Source organism: Dendrobates tinctorius, unplaced genomic scaffold (assembly GCF_039654945.1).
Source record: "Dendrobates tinctorius isolate UK_male_01 unplaced genomic scaffold, ASM3965494v1 ptg000075l, whole genome shotgun sequence".
NCBI lineage: Eukaryota > Metazoa > Chordata > Amphibia > Anura > Dendrobatidae > Dendrobates > Dendrobates tinctorius.
Genome location: NW_027361743.1, coordinates 39,589,661 through 39,608,849, shown reverse-complemented (window position 1 = coordinate 39,608,849; position 19,189 = coordinate 39,589,661). Strand labels below are relative to the sequence as shown.

Genomic DNA, 19,189 nt, shown 5'->3' with positions numbered 1-19,189 from the left:
CTCTGATCCGCAGAATGGCCATTAACACTGCCATGATTTTTGTGAAAACCCTGGGAGCGGTTGCGAGCCAGAACGGCAGGGCGACGAGCTGAAAATGGTCTTGCTGCACCGCAAAACGCAGGAATCTCTGATGACCCGGGAAGATAGGGACATGGAGATAGGCATCCTGGATGTATAGGAGCACTGGTACTCCTGCGCCTCCATGGAAGCAATCACTGAACGAAGGGACTCCATCCTGAAATATCGCAGTAGGACCCTTTTGTTCAGTAACTTTAGATCCAGTATGGGTTGAGGCGAGCCGTCCTTTTTCGGCACCATAAATAGGTTCTAATAAAATCCTGTGAAACGTTCCTGGTCTGGAACAGGAACAATGACCCCTGAATTAAGAAGAGAGGCAATGGACGCAAAGAAACTCAGAACCAGAGAAGCATCTTTTGGAGGACAGGATTCGAAGAATCGATCTCGGGGCCGTGAAACAAAATCTATTTTGTATCCTGAGGATACAACCTCCCTGACCCATGAGTCCTCCACTGAGGAGAGCCAGCCGTCTCTAAAAAAACAGTTACGACCGCCCAGCCTGGGAGATTCCCTGGGATCTTGAGATGAATCATGCGGAGGAAGACCTGGCGGATCTACCCTGCGCGATACGGGGAGGGTTTAAAGGAAGCACTTTTCCTATCCTGGCAAGCCTGTGGACTCTCTTGGTGGGAAAAATCCTCCGTCGCAGCAAAAGGGCCGAAAGTGTCGCTTCAGAGGAGGCCGGTGAGGTTTGGACTGAGAAAGGAGGGAACTCATCCCCCCCGGTAGCCTCCTTAATAATCTGGTCCAACTTGGAGCCAAACAGACAGGAACCCTGGAAAGTCAAGCTGGTAAGGGACTTCTTTGAAGATATGTACGCCTGCCAGGCCTTAAGCCAAATAGTCTGACGGATGGCCACAATATTGCAGGACACCTGAGCCACGCATGAAGCTGCGTCAAGGGAGGCAGATACCATGTACTTCCCTGCATGAGAAATCTGGTCCGCGAGGTTGGCCATTTCCTCCAGTCGAGCTCCAGCAACAATGCCCTGACAAAGTTGTTTAGGCCAGGCAGCTATGGACTTTGACACCCAAGTAGAGGCAAAGGCCAGGCACAATGTGGAAGTGGCCGCTTCAAAGGCTGACTTTGCGAAAGATTCTATGATCCTGTCATTGGAGTCCTTGAGGGATGCTCCATTTGTAAGCGGGAGGACCGTGTTGGACAGTCTGGAAACTGGAGGGTCCACAGTTGGAGAGGCTGTCCAGTTAGCAGTGAGCTCAGAGGAGAAGGGATAGAGGATGCCGAGGCGCTTCCCTCTTGGAAGCGTCTGGTCGGGTTCTCCCTTTCACTGGCAAGTACCTCCTCAAATTCTTTATGTGAGGCAAAGGGCCTTGGCTTAGATCGTCTAAACCAAACCGGCTGTTCTGCGGATTCCGTAGAGGTATCCTTAATGCTAAAGGTCTGGTTGACCGCCACAATGAGGCTCTCGACCATGTCTCTCATATTAGAGGCTTGTAAATAAATGAAACAAAAACAGGGCGCATCCACTGTGTGAAACCTTTAAAACACAATTGTAATGGTGAGGCAAGGAGAGACTCACCTGATAGGGTTGTGAAACTTCGGTCACAACACCTACAAACGCATGAAACAGCTGCTGCAGTCTGCACAGGGTCCAAGGACTTGTAAGGGAAGATGGCTTTAAGGTGCAATGATACACTACGCTGCTGTAGGTATAATTCAAGGAAATTTATTGGTGTCTATGCGTTTCCTGAGCTGTCCCAGCTCACTTCATCAGGGCATCCCTGAGGAAGTGAGCTGGGACAGCTCAGGAAATGCGTAGGCACCAATAAATTTCCTTGAATTATACCTACAGCAGCGCAGTGTATCATTGCACCTTAAAGCCATCTTCACATATTAGAGGTTTGGTCAGAATCCAGGTCCGAGTCATCATCTGATGCGCCCGAAACCGCTTCGCCTGACTCTGGAGAGGAGGATCAGGAATAGGCAGACTGTCGGGAGAGATCGGGGGGAGTGATAGAGTGGGAAGAGGACCTAGAACGACACGCCTGCCTGGATCTCTTACGGCCTACATTGGTAGGCACAGCAGGTGAGTCCTGCAACCCACTAGCAACAGCAGAGGTCGGAAGGGGCAACCTGTCAAGAACAGACACCAGGGTCTGCGACATCTTGGTGAGGTCCGCCACGGAAGCCCACATTGGGATAGGGGCACCGCTCTCTCCTGGGGCAGAAGGAGGCTCCTGGGTGGTGGACACAGGGGGGTTGCTGTAGTTCTGTCCTGACAGAGGGGAGAGAACTGACCTGAAGAGAGCTTGCATTTACAGGAAGAGCACACAATGAGCAGAGGAAGAAGAAGAGGAAGCAGGAAGACAAGAACGCTCTCCTTTAGGATTAGGCATGATGAGCAGACCCACTAACTGATGCCAGAAGGTAAGGGGACAGGAAGAGAATGCAGAGAAGAGTCAGTCTGCAGAGCAGAGTTACTCACAGTAAGATGCAGTTGTCCTGTAGTCTGCTTCCAGGCTGTAGAGGGTTGCAGTGCGATGATAGGCAGAGAAGATGCAGGTCCTACAGGGTAAAGTCACCATGCGGATCCAGAAGCCGGAAAATGGCGACCGCAAAGAGGTTGCAAGGAACCAGCAGAGTTAAAGCGCGTGCTGCAGAAGGGTAGGAGAACGCTGAAGGAAAAAAGTCCGCTCTCTGAGGCCAGAAGAAGGGGAGGAGCTCACTGCCGAGTCCGGGAGGAGAAAGATGGCGACAACTGCAGAGCTTGTCTGATGAAGTTGGGAGAAGTGGGCAGAGCTAACCGCCAGGGGCAGGAAGAGGAAGTGCTGAGAAGAAAGGTGGCTGAGCAAACGCCGAGACTAGGCCCGAGGGTAGCCGGGACTTAGATTAAAGCCAGTGACTGCTGGAACAGGTGGGAGCGGCACGGAGGCCCTAAAAGCGCAGTAAAAGGTAAACCCAGCGCCCCAGTCCATAGGGGAACAAAGAGTAATGGGCACATATTGATCTAGAAATAAAGTGAGGGTTTGGGAGAAAATACTCAACATCTTCCTTCTGTCTTCATCCCTTGTTCTTCGTATCTTCTTCTTTACCAGAATCCTTATGTGGAACTTCTCCTAGTCGCCCCTGGAAGGAATCTGGGGAAGAGAGGGAAAAGGAGATGTACCTCTCCATCCAGGAAATGTCAGACGTCCGAAATTCCTGTATTGCGGGACATCCATGCCTCCTAAAACAGACAGGCTCTGGTGGGAAGGTGGTTTGGAGACAGGGGCCAGGACCGAAGCTGGATCACCTAAACATGCTTCCATGTTAGTGCTTGGGGTCCTGCCGACTAGATATGAGGATACGGGGTGGCAGTACAGGCCATACTCAGTCTCTACGTGGGAACACAGTTGTGACTGTTCACACTGTATCCTTCCAGAGGTAGAAGATCCATCTCAAAAATAAAAGACATTACTGGAAAACGCAGAAAACCGAGGTAGATATGGGTCTAGTGAAAGATCCATGTCCACTTCCTACTGACATTAAGTTAAAACTGATTAACTTTGTGCCAGTTGGTGGATTGTATACTGCAGAGGAGGAGCTAACTTTTTATTTGCATAGTGGCAGCAGCATACACCCATGGTTCCTGTGTCCCCAATGAAGCGATAGAGAAATTGTATTTTTTTATTTTCACAGCTCAATGTTATAAACATCTGTGAAGCACCTGTGGGTTCAACGTGCTCTTCAAACACCTAGATTAATTCCTTGAGGGGTATAGTTACCAAAATGCAATCACTTGTTTGGGATTTCCACTGTTTAGGCACAGCAGGGTCTCTGCAAACGCGACATGGGGTCCACTATCTAGATTAGCCAATTTTGCATTCAAAAAGTCAAATGGCGCTCCTTCCCTTCCGAGCCCTGCCTGAACCTAAACAGTATAAACAGCAGTTTTCCAACACATATGGGATATTGGCTTACTTAAGAGAGATTGCACAACAAATTTTGGGGTCTATTTTCTGCTGTTCCCCTTGCAAAAATGAAAAAATTGGTGCAAAACCAACATTTTTGTGGGAAAAAAAAGTAAAATTTGAACTTTTCTCCTTCCATATTGCTTTCATTCCTCTGAAGCACCTGAAGGGTTCATAAACTTCTTGAATATGGTTTTGAACACCTTGAGGGGTGCAGTTTTTAAAATGCTGTCACTTTTGGGCATTTTCTGTTATACAGGCCCCTCAAAGCCACCTCAAATGTGATGTGGTCTCTAAAAATACATAATAAATAACATTTCCCACATGTCTACTTCATATCAGCATAATTTTTTAAACAATTTTTGGGGGTTTGGAAGTTCTAAAGGTTAAGAGTTGACCAGTGATTTCTCATTATTCCAACAAAAACATTTTTTTGTGTGACATGACTCTCTGGTTTAAGGGCGTAAAAATGAAAACATAAGTACTCACTAAACTTTGTACTGTCACTGTTGATCTTGTATAGATCATTTGGCGGAGATAAGGAAACCGCTTCCGGAACTGCATTCATCTTGGAGAAGAGACTTTGCACAATCTAAAAGTTTACAATTAGAGATTGAAGATGTGTTGGAAAAACCTTTAAATAAATCTTAGCAAAACAGCAAATAAGGTACATCTGAGAAACTGATCTTTCCTTAATTACACTGACGCTCACAGTAGAAAATGGCTCCTATACAAATAAAAGAGGTTACATTTTCTCTCTTATCTACTATATGAACACACAGTACATGGTGCACGTTTGCTGACACACATAACAGACAGGCACTTAGCATGGGGGGGGTGGTAGCTTCATACTATAGGACTCGGGATCCTACAGATGTACAGCAGGCGGATGGTTTAAGTCCTTTCCGACATTGGGCGTATATTTACGCCGATGTCAGACTCCGGCGGTGAACGCACATCTTTCCCGGAACATGTCAGCTGTTTTGAACATGTGCCCGCAATAGCCGCGGGTGGAATCGCAATCCACCCGTGGCTATTAACTAGTTAAATGCCGCTGTCAAACGCTGACAGCAGCATTTAAATGGCGCCGGAAATACACACATCGGTGACCCGAGTCACGTGATCGCGGGTCACCGGTGTGTTGGCATGACAACCGTAGGTCTCGTGGAGACCACTATGGTTGTGAATGCTGGATTGCTGTGAGCGCCACCCAGTGGTTGGCGCTCATAGCAAGTCAGTAATTCTACTACATAGAGACGATCTCACCATTGCCTCTATGTAGCAAAGCCAATCAGGCTATGGCAGCTTCTAGTCTCCTATGGAGACTATTGACGCACACCCAAAATAATCTAACTCGTTTTTCTTATCTTACAGGTTACATCGGGGGGCTTAGTTACAGCATTACAGAATGCTGTAGATAAGCCCCTGACGGCTGTGGCCGCAGCTCATAGGTCAAAAATAGGCTGACAGATTCCCTTTAAGGGGTTAATGTATAACATTACATGAGAGCGAGGGGGCTGCCATTAAGGCTGCAAATGTGATCGCTTCTGCTTTTGGACACTCACTCACGGACAAACACACAGCAGTCACGAGCTTTCCATTCAGGATGATGCAAAGAAAGATGGGTGACATATTCTCTCTTCAACCAATCAAATGAACTGACCATGGACAAATAGACTATTACAATAGGGAGAGACCCGACTAGTCTGATCAGATCCCTGGCTTCTCCCCACCCAGCTACAGTTGATTGACCGGTCTCTCCCTAGAAACATATATGGAAGAGACAAGTCAATCAATTGGAGTAGGATGGGAATAATTTAGCTATGGATGTCACTGGAACAGCAGGTCTTTCCCTATAGTCCCCGTTGACTACGTGCAACATACATTGCTGCATTCTCATAGTCAGGCTTTGATTCCTGCTGTCAGGTTCCTTTTAAGGGTACGTTCCCACAATCTGGAAAAGCCACATTTTGAACTCAGCTCATCTGCGCTGCGTCCAAACCGCTGTATTCTATGTTACAAGCACAGTGGATGCGATTTTTAGAAATACCATGCACACTGTGCTTTTATTTGATGCTGCAAAAACTCACCCATGGTGTGGGTTTACGAGCCGCAGAATGTCAATCATCTGCAGCGGCGACGCAGGGTTCAATGAACACAAGCAAATTTACTTGCGTGATTAGTACGCAACGTTTTTGATGCAGCGAAAATACGCTGCATCCAAAACGCTGCCATATCCTGATTGTGGAAACGTAGCCTAAAAGGTACATTAATAATTATATCTGTTATCCACAAACACTAAAATAGGGATTTTGTGTGTACTCACCGTAAAATCCTTTTCTCCGAGCCAATCATTGGGGGACACAGGACCATGGGTGTTATGCTGCTTGCCACTAAGAGGACACTAAGCGAACACAGAAAAAAGTTAACTCCTCCTCTGCAGTATACACCCTCTCGCTGGCTCAGATTTCCCCAGTATGGTGAAAAAGCAGTAGGAGCATTAAACAAATAACTATGTCAAAACCTAAGAACGATACAGTAAGCCAATAGGCTAAACAGGGTGGGTGCTGTGTCCCCCATGATTGGCTCGGAGAAAAGGATTTTATGGCGAGTACACACAAAAATCCCTATTTCTCCTACACCTCATTGAGGGACACAGGACCATGGGACGTCCTAAAGCAGTCCCTGGGTGGGGAGTACACAACTGCTAATACCCCATGTACTACTGACTTAACACTGTGGTACTGCCCATTGCAGGATGCGTCTGCCAAGAGCTGCATCCGCAGAGGCCTGAGAATGAATTTGGTAATGTTTTGTAAAGGTTTGCAGACTGGACCAAGTCGCAACCTTGCAGACCTGTTCTGCCGTCGCCTGGTGCCAAAAGGCCCAAGAGGCGCCCACTGATCGGGTAGAATGTGCCATAATCCCTGATTAGCTAAGCGAATCCACCTGGCTAGCGTGGCTTTTGAGGCGGCTAGACCCTTCCTATGCCCCTCTGGAAGTACGAACAGGGCATCTGACTTGCAGAAGGGAGCCGTCCGCGAGATGTACTGTCTAAGAGCCCTAACCACATCCAGGGTGTGGAGGGCCTTCTCAATGCGATGGACTGGTGCCGGAGAGAAGGAAGGCAAAACAATTTCCTCATTGAAATGAAAGGAACACACGACTTTGGGCAGGAAAGACGGGGACGTCCTGAGAACTGCCTTGTCCTGATATAAATTCAGGAACGGAGGACGGCAGGACAGGGCCGCCAATTCCAAAACTCGTCTGATTGACGTAATTTCCACTAGAAAGACCACCTTCCAAGAGAGAACAGTTAGTGGTACGTCCTGCAGCGATTCGAAAGGAGCCTCCTGTAAGGCTCCGAGAACCAAGTTAAGGTCCATGATTTCAATGGCCTTTTATAGGGAGGCGCCACATGGGAAACTCCCTGAATGAACGTCTTCACCTGCAGTTTGGTGGCAATTTTGCGTTGGAATAGAACTAAGCTGAAATTTGGCCCTTGGCCTGACTATAATCCGGATTGTAGGAATTCCAATATGGAAGGAATGGAGAACACCAGAGGGGATCGTCCATGGTACTTGCACCACGAGAAAAAGGTTTTCCAGGTGCGGTGATAAATGCACATGGACACGGGCTTCCTAGCACTAATCATGGTGGAGATCATGTCGTGAGAAAAACCAGCCTGTGCTAAAATCCAGGATTCAACGGCCACGCCGTCAAAGACAGGGGCCCCGGAGTTCTGGTGATAAATCGGGCCCTGTGAGAGTAGATCCATGCGATCTGGAAGTCGCCAGGAAACATCAGCGACCAGTTATACTAGTTCTGCGTACCATGCCCGGAGCGGCCAATCTGGCGCGACTAGGATCACTGGTACTCCCTCTGCTCTGATTTTCTTGATGACCCTCGGGAGCAAGGGAAGAGTGGGAAAAAAATGTATGGGAGCCATTACCGGTGCCATGGCAGAACTATGGCATCCGCTCCGATGGTACATGGATCGGCAATGAATCGAGGAACACTGCTGTTTAGTCTTGAGGCCATGAGATCTACATCCGGAGTGCCCCAGCGATGGCAAATCTGCTGAAAGACTTCCGGATGAAGAGACCACTCTCATGAGGCAAGGCCTTGGCGACTGAGAAAATCTGCCGCCAAACTGTCTACCCCCGGGATGTGGTTTGCTGAGATGGGCGAACGGTTGGTCTCGGCCCAATGGAGGATGTGACTCACTTCGTGCATGGCCATTCTGCTCCTAGTACCTCCCTGGCGGTTGATATACGCTACAGCCGTAGCTTTGTCAGATTGGATCCTGATGGGGTGACGTGCAAGGAGATGGTGGAAACTTAATAGGGCTAATCTGATCGCTCGTATCTCCAAGATGTAGATGGGGAGACGTGACTCTCGAATTGACCAACGACCCTGTGCCGTGTGGTGATGAAAAACCGCACCCCAGCCCAGAAGACTTGCGTCGGTGGTCACCACTGACCATTGTACTGGGAGAAGGGACATCCCTTGATTCAGGGAGGATTTCAGTGTCCACCACTTGAGGGCTTGTCTGACCCGCAGGGACAGAAGGAACCGACGGTCCAGGGAGAACGGGTTCTTGTCCCAAGTCAACAGCAACCATGTTGTAAAGGGCGGAGATGGAACTGTGCGAATGGGACCGCTTCTATCGCTGCCACCATCTTTCCGAGAACTCTCATGCTGAAACGTATGGAGTGAGAAACTGGTCAGTAAAGAGTCCATGCTCCCTGTTGTAAGGCTCAGGCCTTCTCTGGAGGGAGAATGATCAACCCGCGGGAAGTGTCCAAGATCATTCCCAAAAAGGAAATCAGCTGAGCCGGTGTTGGGGAAGACTTTTCGAAGTTTATCTTCCAACCCAGGCAAAAGTGTATTTACTGTGATATCCACGGATTCCTCGCAGGCTGGAAGGGACGGACCCTTGATCAGCAGGTCGTCCAGATAAGGCAGTACCACCACTCTCCGAGCGAGAAGAATGGCCATGACAGCCGCCATGACCTTGGTAAAGACTCTGGAGACGGTGGTGAGTTCGAAGGGCAAGGCAACGAACTGTAAGTGTTCCTCGCAAATTACAAAACGCAGGAACTGCTGGTGGGACGGGCAAATTGGGATGTGAAGGTAAGCATCTTTGATATTGATAGATGCTAGGAACTCTCCTTTTTCCATGGAGGCAACAACTGACCAGAGAGATTCCATTCGGAATCGCCATACCTTGACATACTGATTTAACAGCTTGAGGTCCAGTATGGGCTGCATCGTTCCGTCCTTCTTTGGAACCACAAAACGGTTTGAATAAAAAACCCTGAACTTTTTGTCTTGAGGGACCGGAATGATGACTCCGTCCCTTTGCAGCGCATGAACGGCCCGAAGGAAGGCTGTTGTCTTTGTCTTGGGAGGTGAGGATCGGAAAAAACTTGTCGGAGTGGGGGAAGAAAATTCTATTTTGTATACGGAGGACACCAGCTCCCTGACCCACTCGTCGTGGACGACCGCAAGCCAGGTGTGACTGAATGAAAGTAGAAAACCGCCTACTTTGTCGGTGTCCGCCGGATACCGCAACAAGTCATTGTGTAGAAGATCTATGGGATCTGGTTCCCATAGATCCAGATGCCTTTGGCCTGGGTTTCCAAGAGGGGTTAGGTCTGTATGAGACCTGGGAACCTCTGTCTCCATGCGGAGACTGACCTGATGCAGAAGAGAAAGTTGTGGAAGACCAACTGGAATTGTTGTGAAAAGGTCGAAAAAGAGTCGGTTGTTGATTCCGAAACGGCCGGACAGCCCTTTGTTGGGGAAGGAATTTACTCTTCCCCCCGGTAGTGTCAGAAATGAGCTGGACCAGTTTCTTTCCAAATAGGCGACCAGTTTGATAGGGCAGAGAAGTCAACGATCTTTTGGAGGTGGAATCTGCCTGCCAGTCGCGAAGCCATAGGGCTCTTCTAATGGAGACTGCTTTAGCGGCTGCCTGAGCAGCGCAATTGGAGGCATCTAAAGAAGCGTCCACTACAAAGTGCCCTGCGTGAATTATTAGCCTGGTGACACTGGTTGCCTCCGGAGGAAGATTGCTATCTTGGATGGCAGTAATTAACACTTCTGCCCAAGCGGCCATTGCCTTAGCCACCCAAGTCGCCACGAAAGATGGAAAAAGTGCCGCTCCTGAAGCTTCAAAAACTGAACGAGTGAGATAGTCAATTTGACGATCAGAGAGGGTTTCTGACTGAAGAACCCTCAGAAAAGGATAGAAGCACTTTGGAAGCAAGACGCGATCCACCGAAGGGGACTGCAACCAATCCTTCATTAGTTCTGGAGCAAAAGGGTATTTAGCCTCGATAGGCTTTTGACCTGCGAACCGTTTAGGTGGCCGGTCCTTATGTTTCTGGGACCAGCCCCTATGTTACTGCGGCCGGTCCTTAAACTCCGGATGGCTGGCAAACATCCTGTGTACACGTTTAGTCTTCTAAAAGGAGATAACGTGTTCCGGAGCGGGAATATTTTCCTTGTCCAACGTCAGAATCTTGTTGACTGATTCTATAAGAGAATCATGCGATTCTTGGTCATTTGGGGGATTCTGAGGTACTGACGTGTCAGACTCGAATTCAGAGTCATGACCCGACCCCATACCTCCAATCCGGTGCTCACGCAGGCTGCGATGTCCAGGACCCAGCCTGCAGATCTCATCCTCCCGGGCGATGCAGCAGAGCCGGAGGAGTTCTTAAAGGGGTATACCTCAATCGATCCTCCCTATGGGCAGGGGGATGGAGAGGCCATGGGGCCGATTCAGGGCATTCGAAGCGCTCTTAAAGTCTTTTCCGTGCACTCCGTGTGCTTGCCCTCGTATCTGTGTGGGGAGATCGGGACCATAAAGGAACCGTCTCCAGAAGAATCAGGTATGCCCCAGTCGTCGCAAGAGAGGGTACGGGGAGGTATACTCCGCGTTCTCGCCTGTTGTTGGTTCGGGGGAGAGTTGACCCTTGAAAGGAATCCGTCGCCCCCTTCACTCCGTTAATTAAAAAATAAAAATTTACAGAAAATTTTTTTTTAAAAAATCGAAAATAAAAACGTTGGGGTCTGAAGTCAGACCCAAGTGCCTCCTACAGACACTAAGCAAGAACTGGGGAAATCTCAGCCAGCGAGAGGGTGTATACTGCAGAGGAGACATTAACTTTTTTCTGTGTTCACTTAGTGTCCTCCTAGTGGCAAGCGGCATAACACCCATGGGTCCTGTCCCTCAATGAGGCGTAGAAGTCACTACATTTCAATAACAGCTAAAAATGTTGCTACTCACCACTACATCATTTCTATTAAATGCCCTTGGTTTAGAAACTTCTTCTTTAGCTTGAGCTATAAAAGAACAAATGCAAAAGAACAATTCCAATTAGACATGCTGCACTTTTCTAAGGACCAGTTTAGTAACCATGATTACATAGCTGGCAGATGCTCCATGTTTTGTGCTGTGCTTCTTTGCACTTAAATGTGCTACTAATAAACATTTTATACATTATTTTCTGTTGCCTAAATAGCGATATCATGTTTCCCAACACAATCCAATCCTGAAGGACAGAGTCCTGATCACTCCGTTATTTTGTGACTATACTACCTACACCCACGTTCATCCAATTGTATCGAGATGAAGGACTCATCACTTGATCCAGGTAATACGGATATACAGTTGAAACCAGAAGTTTACATACACTATATAAAGACACACATGCATGTTTTTCTCAATATCTGACATGAAATCAGAATAAACCTTTCCTGTTTTGGGTCAATTAAGACTACCATAATTATTATTTGCCAAATGCCAGAATAATGAGAGAGAGAATATTTTAAGACATGTTTATTACTTACTAATGAAATGTAAGTAAACTTTTGATTTTGCAGTATTTGGTACCATTGCCCTTAAACTGAATGAATTGGGTCAAACGTTTGGGATATCCTTCCACAAGCTTCTCACAATAGTTGGTCAGAATTTGAGCCCATTCTTCTGACATAACTGGTGTAACTGATTCAGGTTTGTAGGTCGTCTTGCTCGCACCTGACTTTTCCGCTTTGCCCATAAATTTTCAATCAGATTGAGATCAGGGCTTTGATGGCCACTCCAAAACATTGGCTTTGTTATCCTTAAGCCACTTTGTTAACATTTTGGCAGTATGCTTCAGGTCATTGTCTATTTGGAATACCCATTTCAGCCCAAGCTTTAACTTCCTGGCTGAGGTCTTGAGATGTTACTTCAGTATTGACAAATTTTTTTCTCATGATGCCATCTATTTTGTGGTCCCTCCTGCAGCAAAACAACCCCACAACGACGTGTTTCACAGTTGGGATGGTGTTCTTAGACTTCCAAGTTTCTTCCTTTTTCCTCCATACGTAACGATGGTCATTATGCCAAAAGAGTTCAATTTTAGTTTCATCAGACCACAGAACATGTCTCCAAAATGTAAGGTCTTTGTTCCTGTGTGCATCTGCAAACAATAATCTGACTTTTTTTTTTTTTGTCTCTTTTGAAGTAATGGATTCTTTCCTGGCAGAGTGGCCTTTTAGCCCATGTTGGTGCAGTACTCGTTTCACTGTGGATATTGACACAATCTTACCAGCTTCTCCCATCATCTTCTCAAGGTCTTTTACTTTTGTCCTTGGGTTGATATGCACGTGTCAGAGCAAAACACAATCTCTGGGATGCAGAACCTGTCTCCTTCCTGAGCAGTGTGATGGCTGGACATTCCCATCTTGTTTGCACTTGTGTATAATTGTTTGTACAGATGAACGAGGCACCTTCAGGTATCTTAACATTGTACCGAAGGATGAGCCAGACTTGTGCAAGTCCACAATTCTCTTCCTGATATCTTGGCTGATTTCTTGAGACTTTCCCATGATGCTACACAAAGAAGCAGTGTGTTTCAGGTGTGCATTAAAATACAAAGACATGACATCATCATATGGGCAGTCCATAATTGTTTAAAGGCATAGCAATCTTAGTGTATGTAAACTTTTGACTTTGAAGTAAGGCTACTTTCACACTTGCGTTTTTTTGCGCTGCGTGCGCAGTGCAAACGCGCATGAAAACGCACCATGCGGGCTTTATGCGGTTTCATGTTTTTTGCGCATTTGTTTTTTAAAAAAACGCATGCTTTTTTGCGCTGACGTGCGCAAGACCATGCGCACATCAGCGCTCCCACTTTAATGTGTTTTTGTGTGCATTTTGTGCGCACTGCGTGCGCATGCGTTTTTTTGAGACAGGTCGGACGCACAAAAGATGCAACAGGATACATTTTGTGCGCCCGGGCGCACACTACAAAAAAACGCATGCGCATACAAACTATCAGTTGATGTATTACTGAAGGCGAGCAATGCCTGTCCTGGGCGTCCTTTTGGGCAGCTATGAGGTGTACCTGACTGGTGCTAAAAAAAAAAAGGAGTGTTAGTCTGTGTGCTATCCGGCTTTCATTCTTTTTGGTACAGATATGATATGGATAGACAGATATGGATAAATGGATATATAGATAGATAGAGCAGATTTCTAATCTGCTTTTGCTATTGAAAACATTATCTATGAGCTCAAAAACCTTTCAGGTGATGCAGTTTTTTAAAAAGCTGATCTGCTTTTGCAACTGAAAAACGTATCCTGAAAAAACGTAGGAAAAACGCTGTGTGTGAATGTAGCCTTAGATCAGGAATAGAACAGTCATTTATAGGACATTTCATAACTTTCCCAAATTCCTATGAAAAAATATTCAGCATATTCTGCATTGAACTACTGTACCCAATTTAGTATATATTTTAGGAGTCGGAGTCGGTCCATTTTATACCGACTCCACCAAAATGAGCACCGACTCCGACTCCACAGCCCTGGTACAAACGCATGCCAATGCACACATGTTAATTATAGGAAAAAAAACGCAAGCGCAAAAAAACACAAGTGTGAAACCAGTCTAAGTAATAAAAATGCCTTAAAACATTCTCTCACTCCTTATTCTGGCATTTGGCAAGTAATAATTATGGTAAGAATAGTTGACCTAAAACGGGAAAGGTTTATTCTGATTTCATGAAAGATATAGAGAAAAACATGCATATGTGTCTTTTTATATAGAGTATGTAAACTTCAGGTTTCAACTGTATCAGTAAATAATACACAGCCTTGGATTTTTAGCCTAGGTTGCGGTAATATTATCAAAGACTCATATTTTCCTTAAAGAGAACATGTCAGCAGGATTGTGCACATTAACCTACACACAGTGTCAGATGGGTGCTGTTATACTGATTACAATGATACCTGGGTTGATGAAATCAGTCTTGTGGTTGTTGTTTAATCTTTATTTTTAGTTTTCAATTAATGATCTGCTCATGCTCTGGGGCGGCTTATATGGGGTATTCATGTGGTGCTCTGATTAGATATTCATAATGCAGACTGCTGACACGTCACTGATGCCTCACTAACTTACCCCCTAGATTACATAATGAATATACGTACATACCGAAAAAAAAAATTCTACAGGCAGGCGTCGGCCGTGGCACCTGCGCTGCAACTTAATCACATGTGTACTGTGTATATACTTAATTTGGTTAAGGTTATCCTGATAAAAAAAAACAAAAAAAAAAACACACATTTGAAAATGACGCCCACCGCGCCTGCGCAGTAGCAGCTGTCAGTGTATATAGAGGTGATCTGAAAGCTGCTATTGCGCAGGCGGTGCGATCTTACTAGAGAAAAAAAAAATTCCTCCTCCAAGATGCCACCGCCGGCACCTGTGCAATACTAGCAACTGGTGATCGCTGCTACTGCGTTCCTGGAGGAGGAATTTTTTTTCTTCTCTAGCAAGATGGTGCCGCCGTGCCTCTGCAATAGCAGTTATTGGCGCCATCTTGGAGGAGGAAATTTGTTTTTTTTCTTTAGCAAGATGGAGCTGCCTGCGCAAAGCAGCTATCGGATCACCTCCATATACATCGATAGGCACCATGTTCAAATGGATTTATTACCAGGATAACCTCAATCATACTAATTATAAACACAGTTGTGTTTTTTTTCTTACTTTGTATATGTAATATTCTTATTATTAACTAGGGGGCAGGTCAGTGAGGGATCAGTGACCTGTCAGCAGTCTGCATTATGAATATCTAATCAGAGCACCACATGAAGACCCCCACAGGCCGCCATGGAGCACAGGTATATCATTAACTCAAAACTTAAAATGAAAATAAAGATTAAACAACCACAAGACGGATTTCATCACCAGGTATCATTGTAATCAGTATAACTGCACCGACCTGACACTGTCTGTAGGTTACTGAGCACAATCCTGCTGACAGGTTCACTTTAAGGCCTCATTCAGCTGTCCATGCTTGCTCACATACGCAAAAGAATGGTACAAGTATCATCAGTGTTTTGGATCCAAGTGGGATCAGTGTTTGGTCAGTGTGTGAGATTTTACCATCAGTGTTTTACATGTATAGATGAATAAATGACAAAGTTTCTGCTATTGACTGCAATGTTAGCCATGGACAGCACACTGCCTGCATGCTGACTTATGCCATCCATGTGACGTCCGCGATTTTCAAGGACCAATAGACTTATATTGGTGCTTTTCATCCATGATGTTGTAAATGGACATGTCTGATTTTTGCACAGATACACGGCCCACACAAAACCATGGACATGTGAACAGCTTCATAGACTATAATTATATGTGTTATATCAGTAAAAAATCATTGTTCATGAATGAGGCTGTAGACCTCCTTCAGAGGTTGTCTTTTTTATGCATATGGTCTGTCAGAGGTTTCACAAATAGAAAACATAGCCATTATAGTCTATGGGGCTGTTCACATCTGGAGACCAAGTGTCCGTAAAATAATATTAAAAAAAGGTTTATTTTTGCTACGTTAAAAATAAAACAACTGGATCTAGCACAATGATGAAAGTGTCTATTTCTTCATATAAAAAGATGTCTGAATAAGGTCTAAGGTAGGCAAACGGGAATCAGTACATCTACCCTCTGTACACTATGAATTGCATCAAAACATGTGATATAACAACCCACCACTTCCCACATGTCCACACTGCGCACACAGGTTTACACATACACACACCCATGTAGCCATTCATAAAGTGACAAATTACCCATTTCTTACTAATGATCACAGTTGGAGAGGGTGGTGTAGCCAATGAACTTGACCAGGACATGTCAGGATCCGCTTGTACGCCAAGACTCTCGGATACAGATCTTGAGGTTTGGTTCTTAAAAAATAATATATAATATAGAGAACGGTTGGCAATGACAGGTGGTAAAATACAATCATATATTATATATACGTACATATACACACAGTGGGTATGGAAAGTATTCAGACCCCTTTAACCCCTTCATGACCCAGCCTATTTTGACCTTAATGACCTGGCCATTTTTTGCAATTCTGACCAGTGTCCCTTTATGAGGTAATGACTCAGGAACACTTCGACGGATCCTAGCGATTCTGAGAATGTTTTTTCGTGACATATTGGGCTTCATGTAAGTGGTAAATTTAGGTCGATAATTTTTGCGCTTATTTGTGAAAAAAATCAGAAATTTGGTAAAAATTTAGAAAATTTCGCAATTTTCACATTTTGAATTTTTATTCTGTTAAACCAGAGATTTATGTGACACAAAGTGGTTACTAAATAACATTTCCCACATGTCTACTTTACATCAGCACAATTCTGGAAACAAATTTTTTTTTTGTTAGGAAGTTATAAGGGTTAAAAGTTGACCAGCGATTTCTCATTTTTACAACAAAATTTACAAAACCATTTTTTTTAGGGACCACCTCACATTTAAAGTCACTTTGAGGGGTCTATATGGTAGAAAATACCCAAAAGTGACACCATTCTAAAAACTGCACCCCTCAAGCTACTCAAAACTACATTCTAGAAGATAATTAACCCTTCAGGTGTTTCGCAGGAACTAAAGCAACGTGGAAAGAAAAAATGGACATTTTAATTTTTACAACAAAAATTTTCTTTTACCATCAATTTTTTCATATTCACATGGGCAACAGGATAAAATGGATCCTAAAATTTTTTGAGCAATTACCACTTTTTGGGCACACGGCAGGGCTCAGAATGGAAGGAGCGCCATTTGACTTTTGAATGGAAAACATGCTGGAATATTTAGCGGACACAATGTCGCGTTTGGAGAGCCCCTGTGTGCCTAAACATTGGAGCTCCCCCACAAGTGACCCCATTTTGGAAACTAGACCCCCCAAGGAACTAATCTACATGCATAGTGATCACTTTGAACCCCCAGGTGCTTCACAAATTGATCGGTAAAAAAAAAAAGTACTTTTTTTTTTTTTTCACAAAAATTTTCTTTTAGCCTCAGTTTTTTCATTTTCACATGGGCAACAGGATAAAATGGATCCTAAAATTTGTTGGGCAATTTCTCCTGAATACATTGATACGGCAGGGTCCGTAAGTGAAGGAGCGCTATTTGACTTTTTGAATGGAAAATTAGCTCCAATCGTTATCGGACACCATGTCGCGTTTGGAGAGCCCCTGTGTGCCTAAACAGTGAAACCCCCCAAAAGTGACCTCATTTTGGAAACTAGACCCCTTATGGATCTTACCTAGATGTGTAGTGAGCACTTTGAACCTCCAGGTGCTTCACAGAAGTTAATAGCGCAGAGCAGTGAAAATAAAAAATCATTTTTTTTCCTCAAAAATGATTTTTTTAGCACGCTGTTTTTTATTTTCGCAAGGGTAACAGGAGAAATTGGACCACAAAAGTTGTTGTGCAATGTGTTCTGAGTACACCGATACCCCATATGTGGGGGGGAACCACTGTTTGGGCGCACGGCAGGGCTCAGAAGGGAAGGAGCGCCATTTGACTTTTTGAAATTAAAATTACCTCTAATCGTTAGCGGACACCATGTCGTGTTTGGAGAGCCCCTGTGTGCCTAAACATTGGAGCTCCCCCACAAATAACCCCATTTTGAAAACTAGACCCCCTAAGGAACTTTTCTAGATGCATAGTGAGCACTTTGATCCCCCAAGTGCTTCACAAAAGTTTATAACGCAGTGCCGTGAAAATAAAAAATATTTTTTTTTAACTCAAAAAATTATTTTTTTATTTTCACAAGGGTACCAGGAGAAACTGGACCCCAAAAGTTGTTGTCCAGTTTGTCCTGAGTACGCTGGTACCCCATATGTGGGTGGGGGCCACTGTTTGGGCACACGTCGAGGCTCGGAAGGGAAGTAGTGACGTTTTGGAATGCAGACTTTGATGGAATGGTCTTGCAGGCATAATATTACATTTGCAGAGCCCCTGATGCACCTAAACTGTGGAAACTCCCCATGAGCCCATTTTGGAAACTAGACCTTCCAAGGAACTTATCTAGATGTCTGGTGAGCACTTGGAACACCCAAGTGCTTCACAGACGTTTATAACGCAGAGACGTGAAAATAAAAAAATCATTTCTTTTCCAAAAAAATAATTTTTTAGCCCCCAATTTTTTTATTTTCCCAAGGGTAACAGGAGAAATTAGACCACCAAAGTTGGTGCAATTTTTCCTGAGTATGCTGATTCCCCATATGTTGGGGTAAACCACTGTTTGGGCACACGTCGGGGCTTGGAAAGGAGGGAGCACCGTTTGACTTTTTGAACGCAAAATTGGCTGGTATCAATGGTTGCACCATGTCGCGTTTAGAGACCCCCTGATGTGCCTAAACAGTGGAAACCCCTCAATTCTAACTCCAGCCCTAACCCCAACACACCCCTAACCCCAGCACATCCCTAAGCCTAATCCCAACCCTAACCATAACCCTAACCCCAACACACCCCTAACCCTATCCCTAACCCTAATTCCAACCCTAACCCCAATTCCAACCCTAACCCCAATTCCAACCCTAACCCTAATTCCAACCCTAACCCTCTTTCCAACCCTAACCCTCTTTCCAACCCTAACCCTCTTTCCAACCCTAACCCTCTTTCCAACCCTAACCCTCTTTCCAACCCTAACCCTCTTTCCAACCCTAACCCTCTTTCCAACCCTAACCCTCTTTCCAACCCTAACCCTCTTTCCAACCCTAACCCTCTTTCCAAACCTAACCCTCTTTCCAAACCTAACCCTCTTTCCAAACCTAACCCTCTTTCCAAAACTAACCCTAATGGAAAAATAAAAATAATTTCTTTATTTTATTAGTTGATCCTGCCTATGGG

General features: G+C 45.2%; 1 protein-coding gene across 2 annotated transcripts in view; it reads right to left on the bottom strand.

The window, feature by feature from the left end:
• The window catches only part of BRCA2 (BRCA2 DNA repair associated), a 174,378-nt gene that overhangs the window by 123,090 nt on the left and 32,099 nt on the right, over window positions 1-19,189 (bottom strand). For both annotated transcript variants that reach the window (XM_073583185.1, XM_073583186.1), the window contains exons 6-8: window positions 16,128-16,233; window positions 11,290-11,345; window positions 4,479-4,581 (exon numbers count right to left, since the gene is read on the bottom strand). In XM_073583185.1, the coding sequence (XP_073439286.1) occupies window positions 4,479-4,581; window positions 11,290-11,345; window positions 16,128-16,233 (265 nt within the window). The remainder of the gene's footprint in view (window positions 1-4,478; window positions 4,582-11,289; window positions 11,346-16,127; window positions 16,234-19,189) is intronic.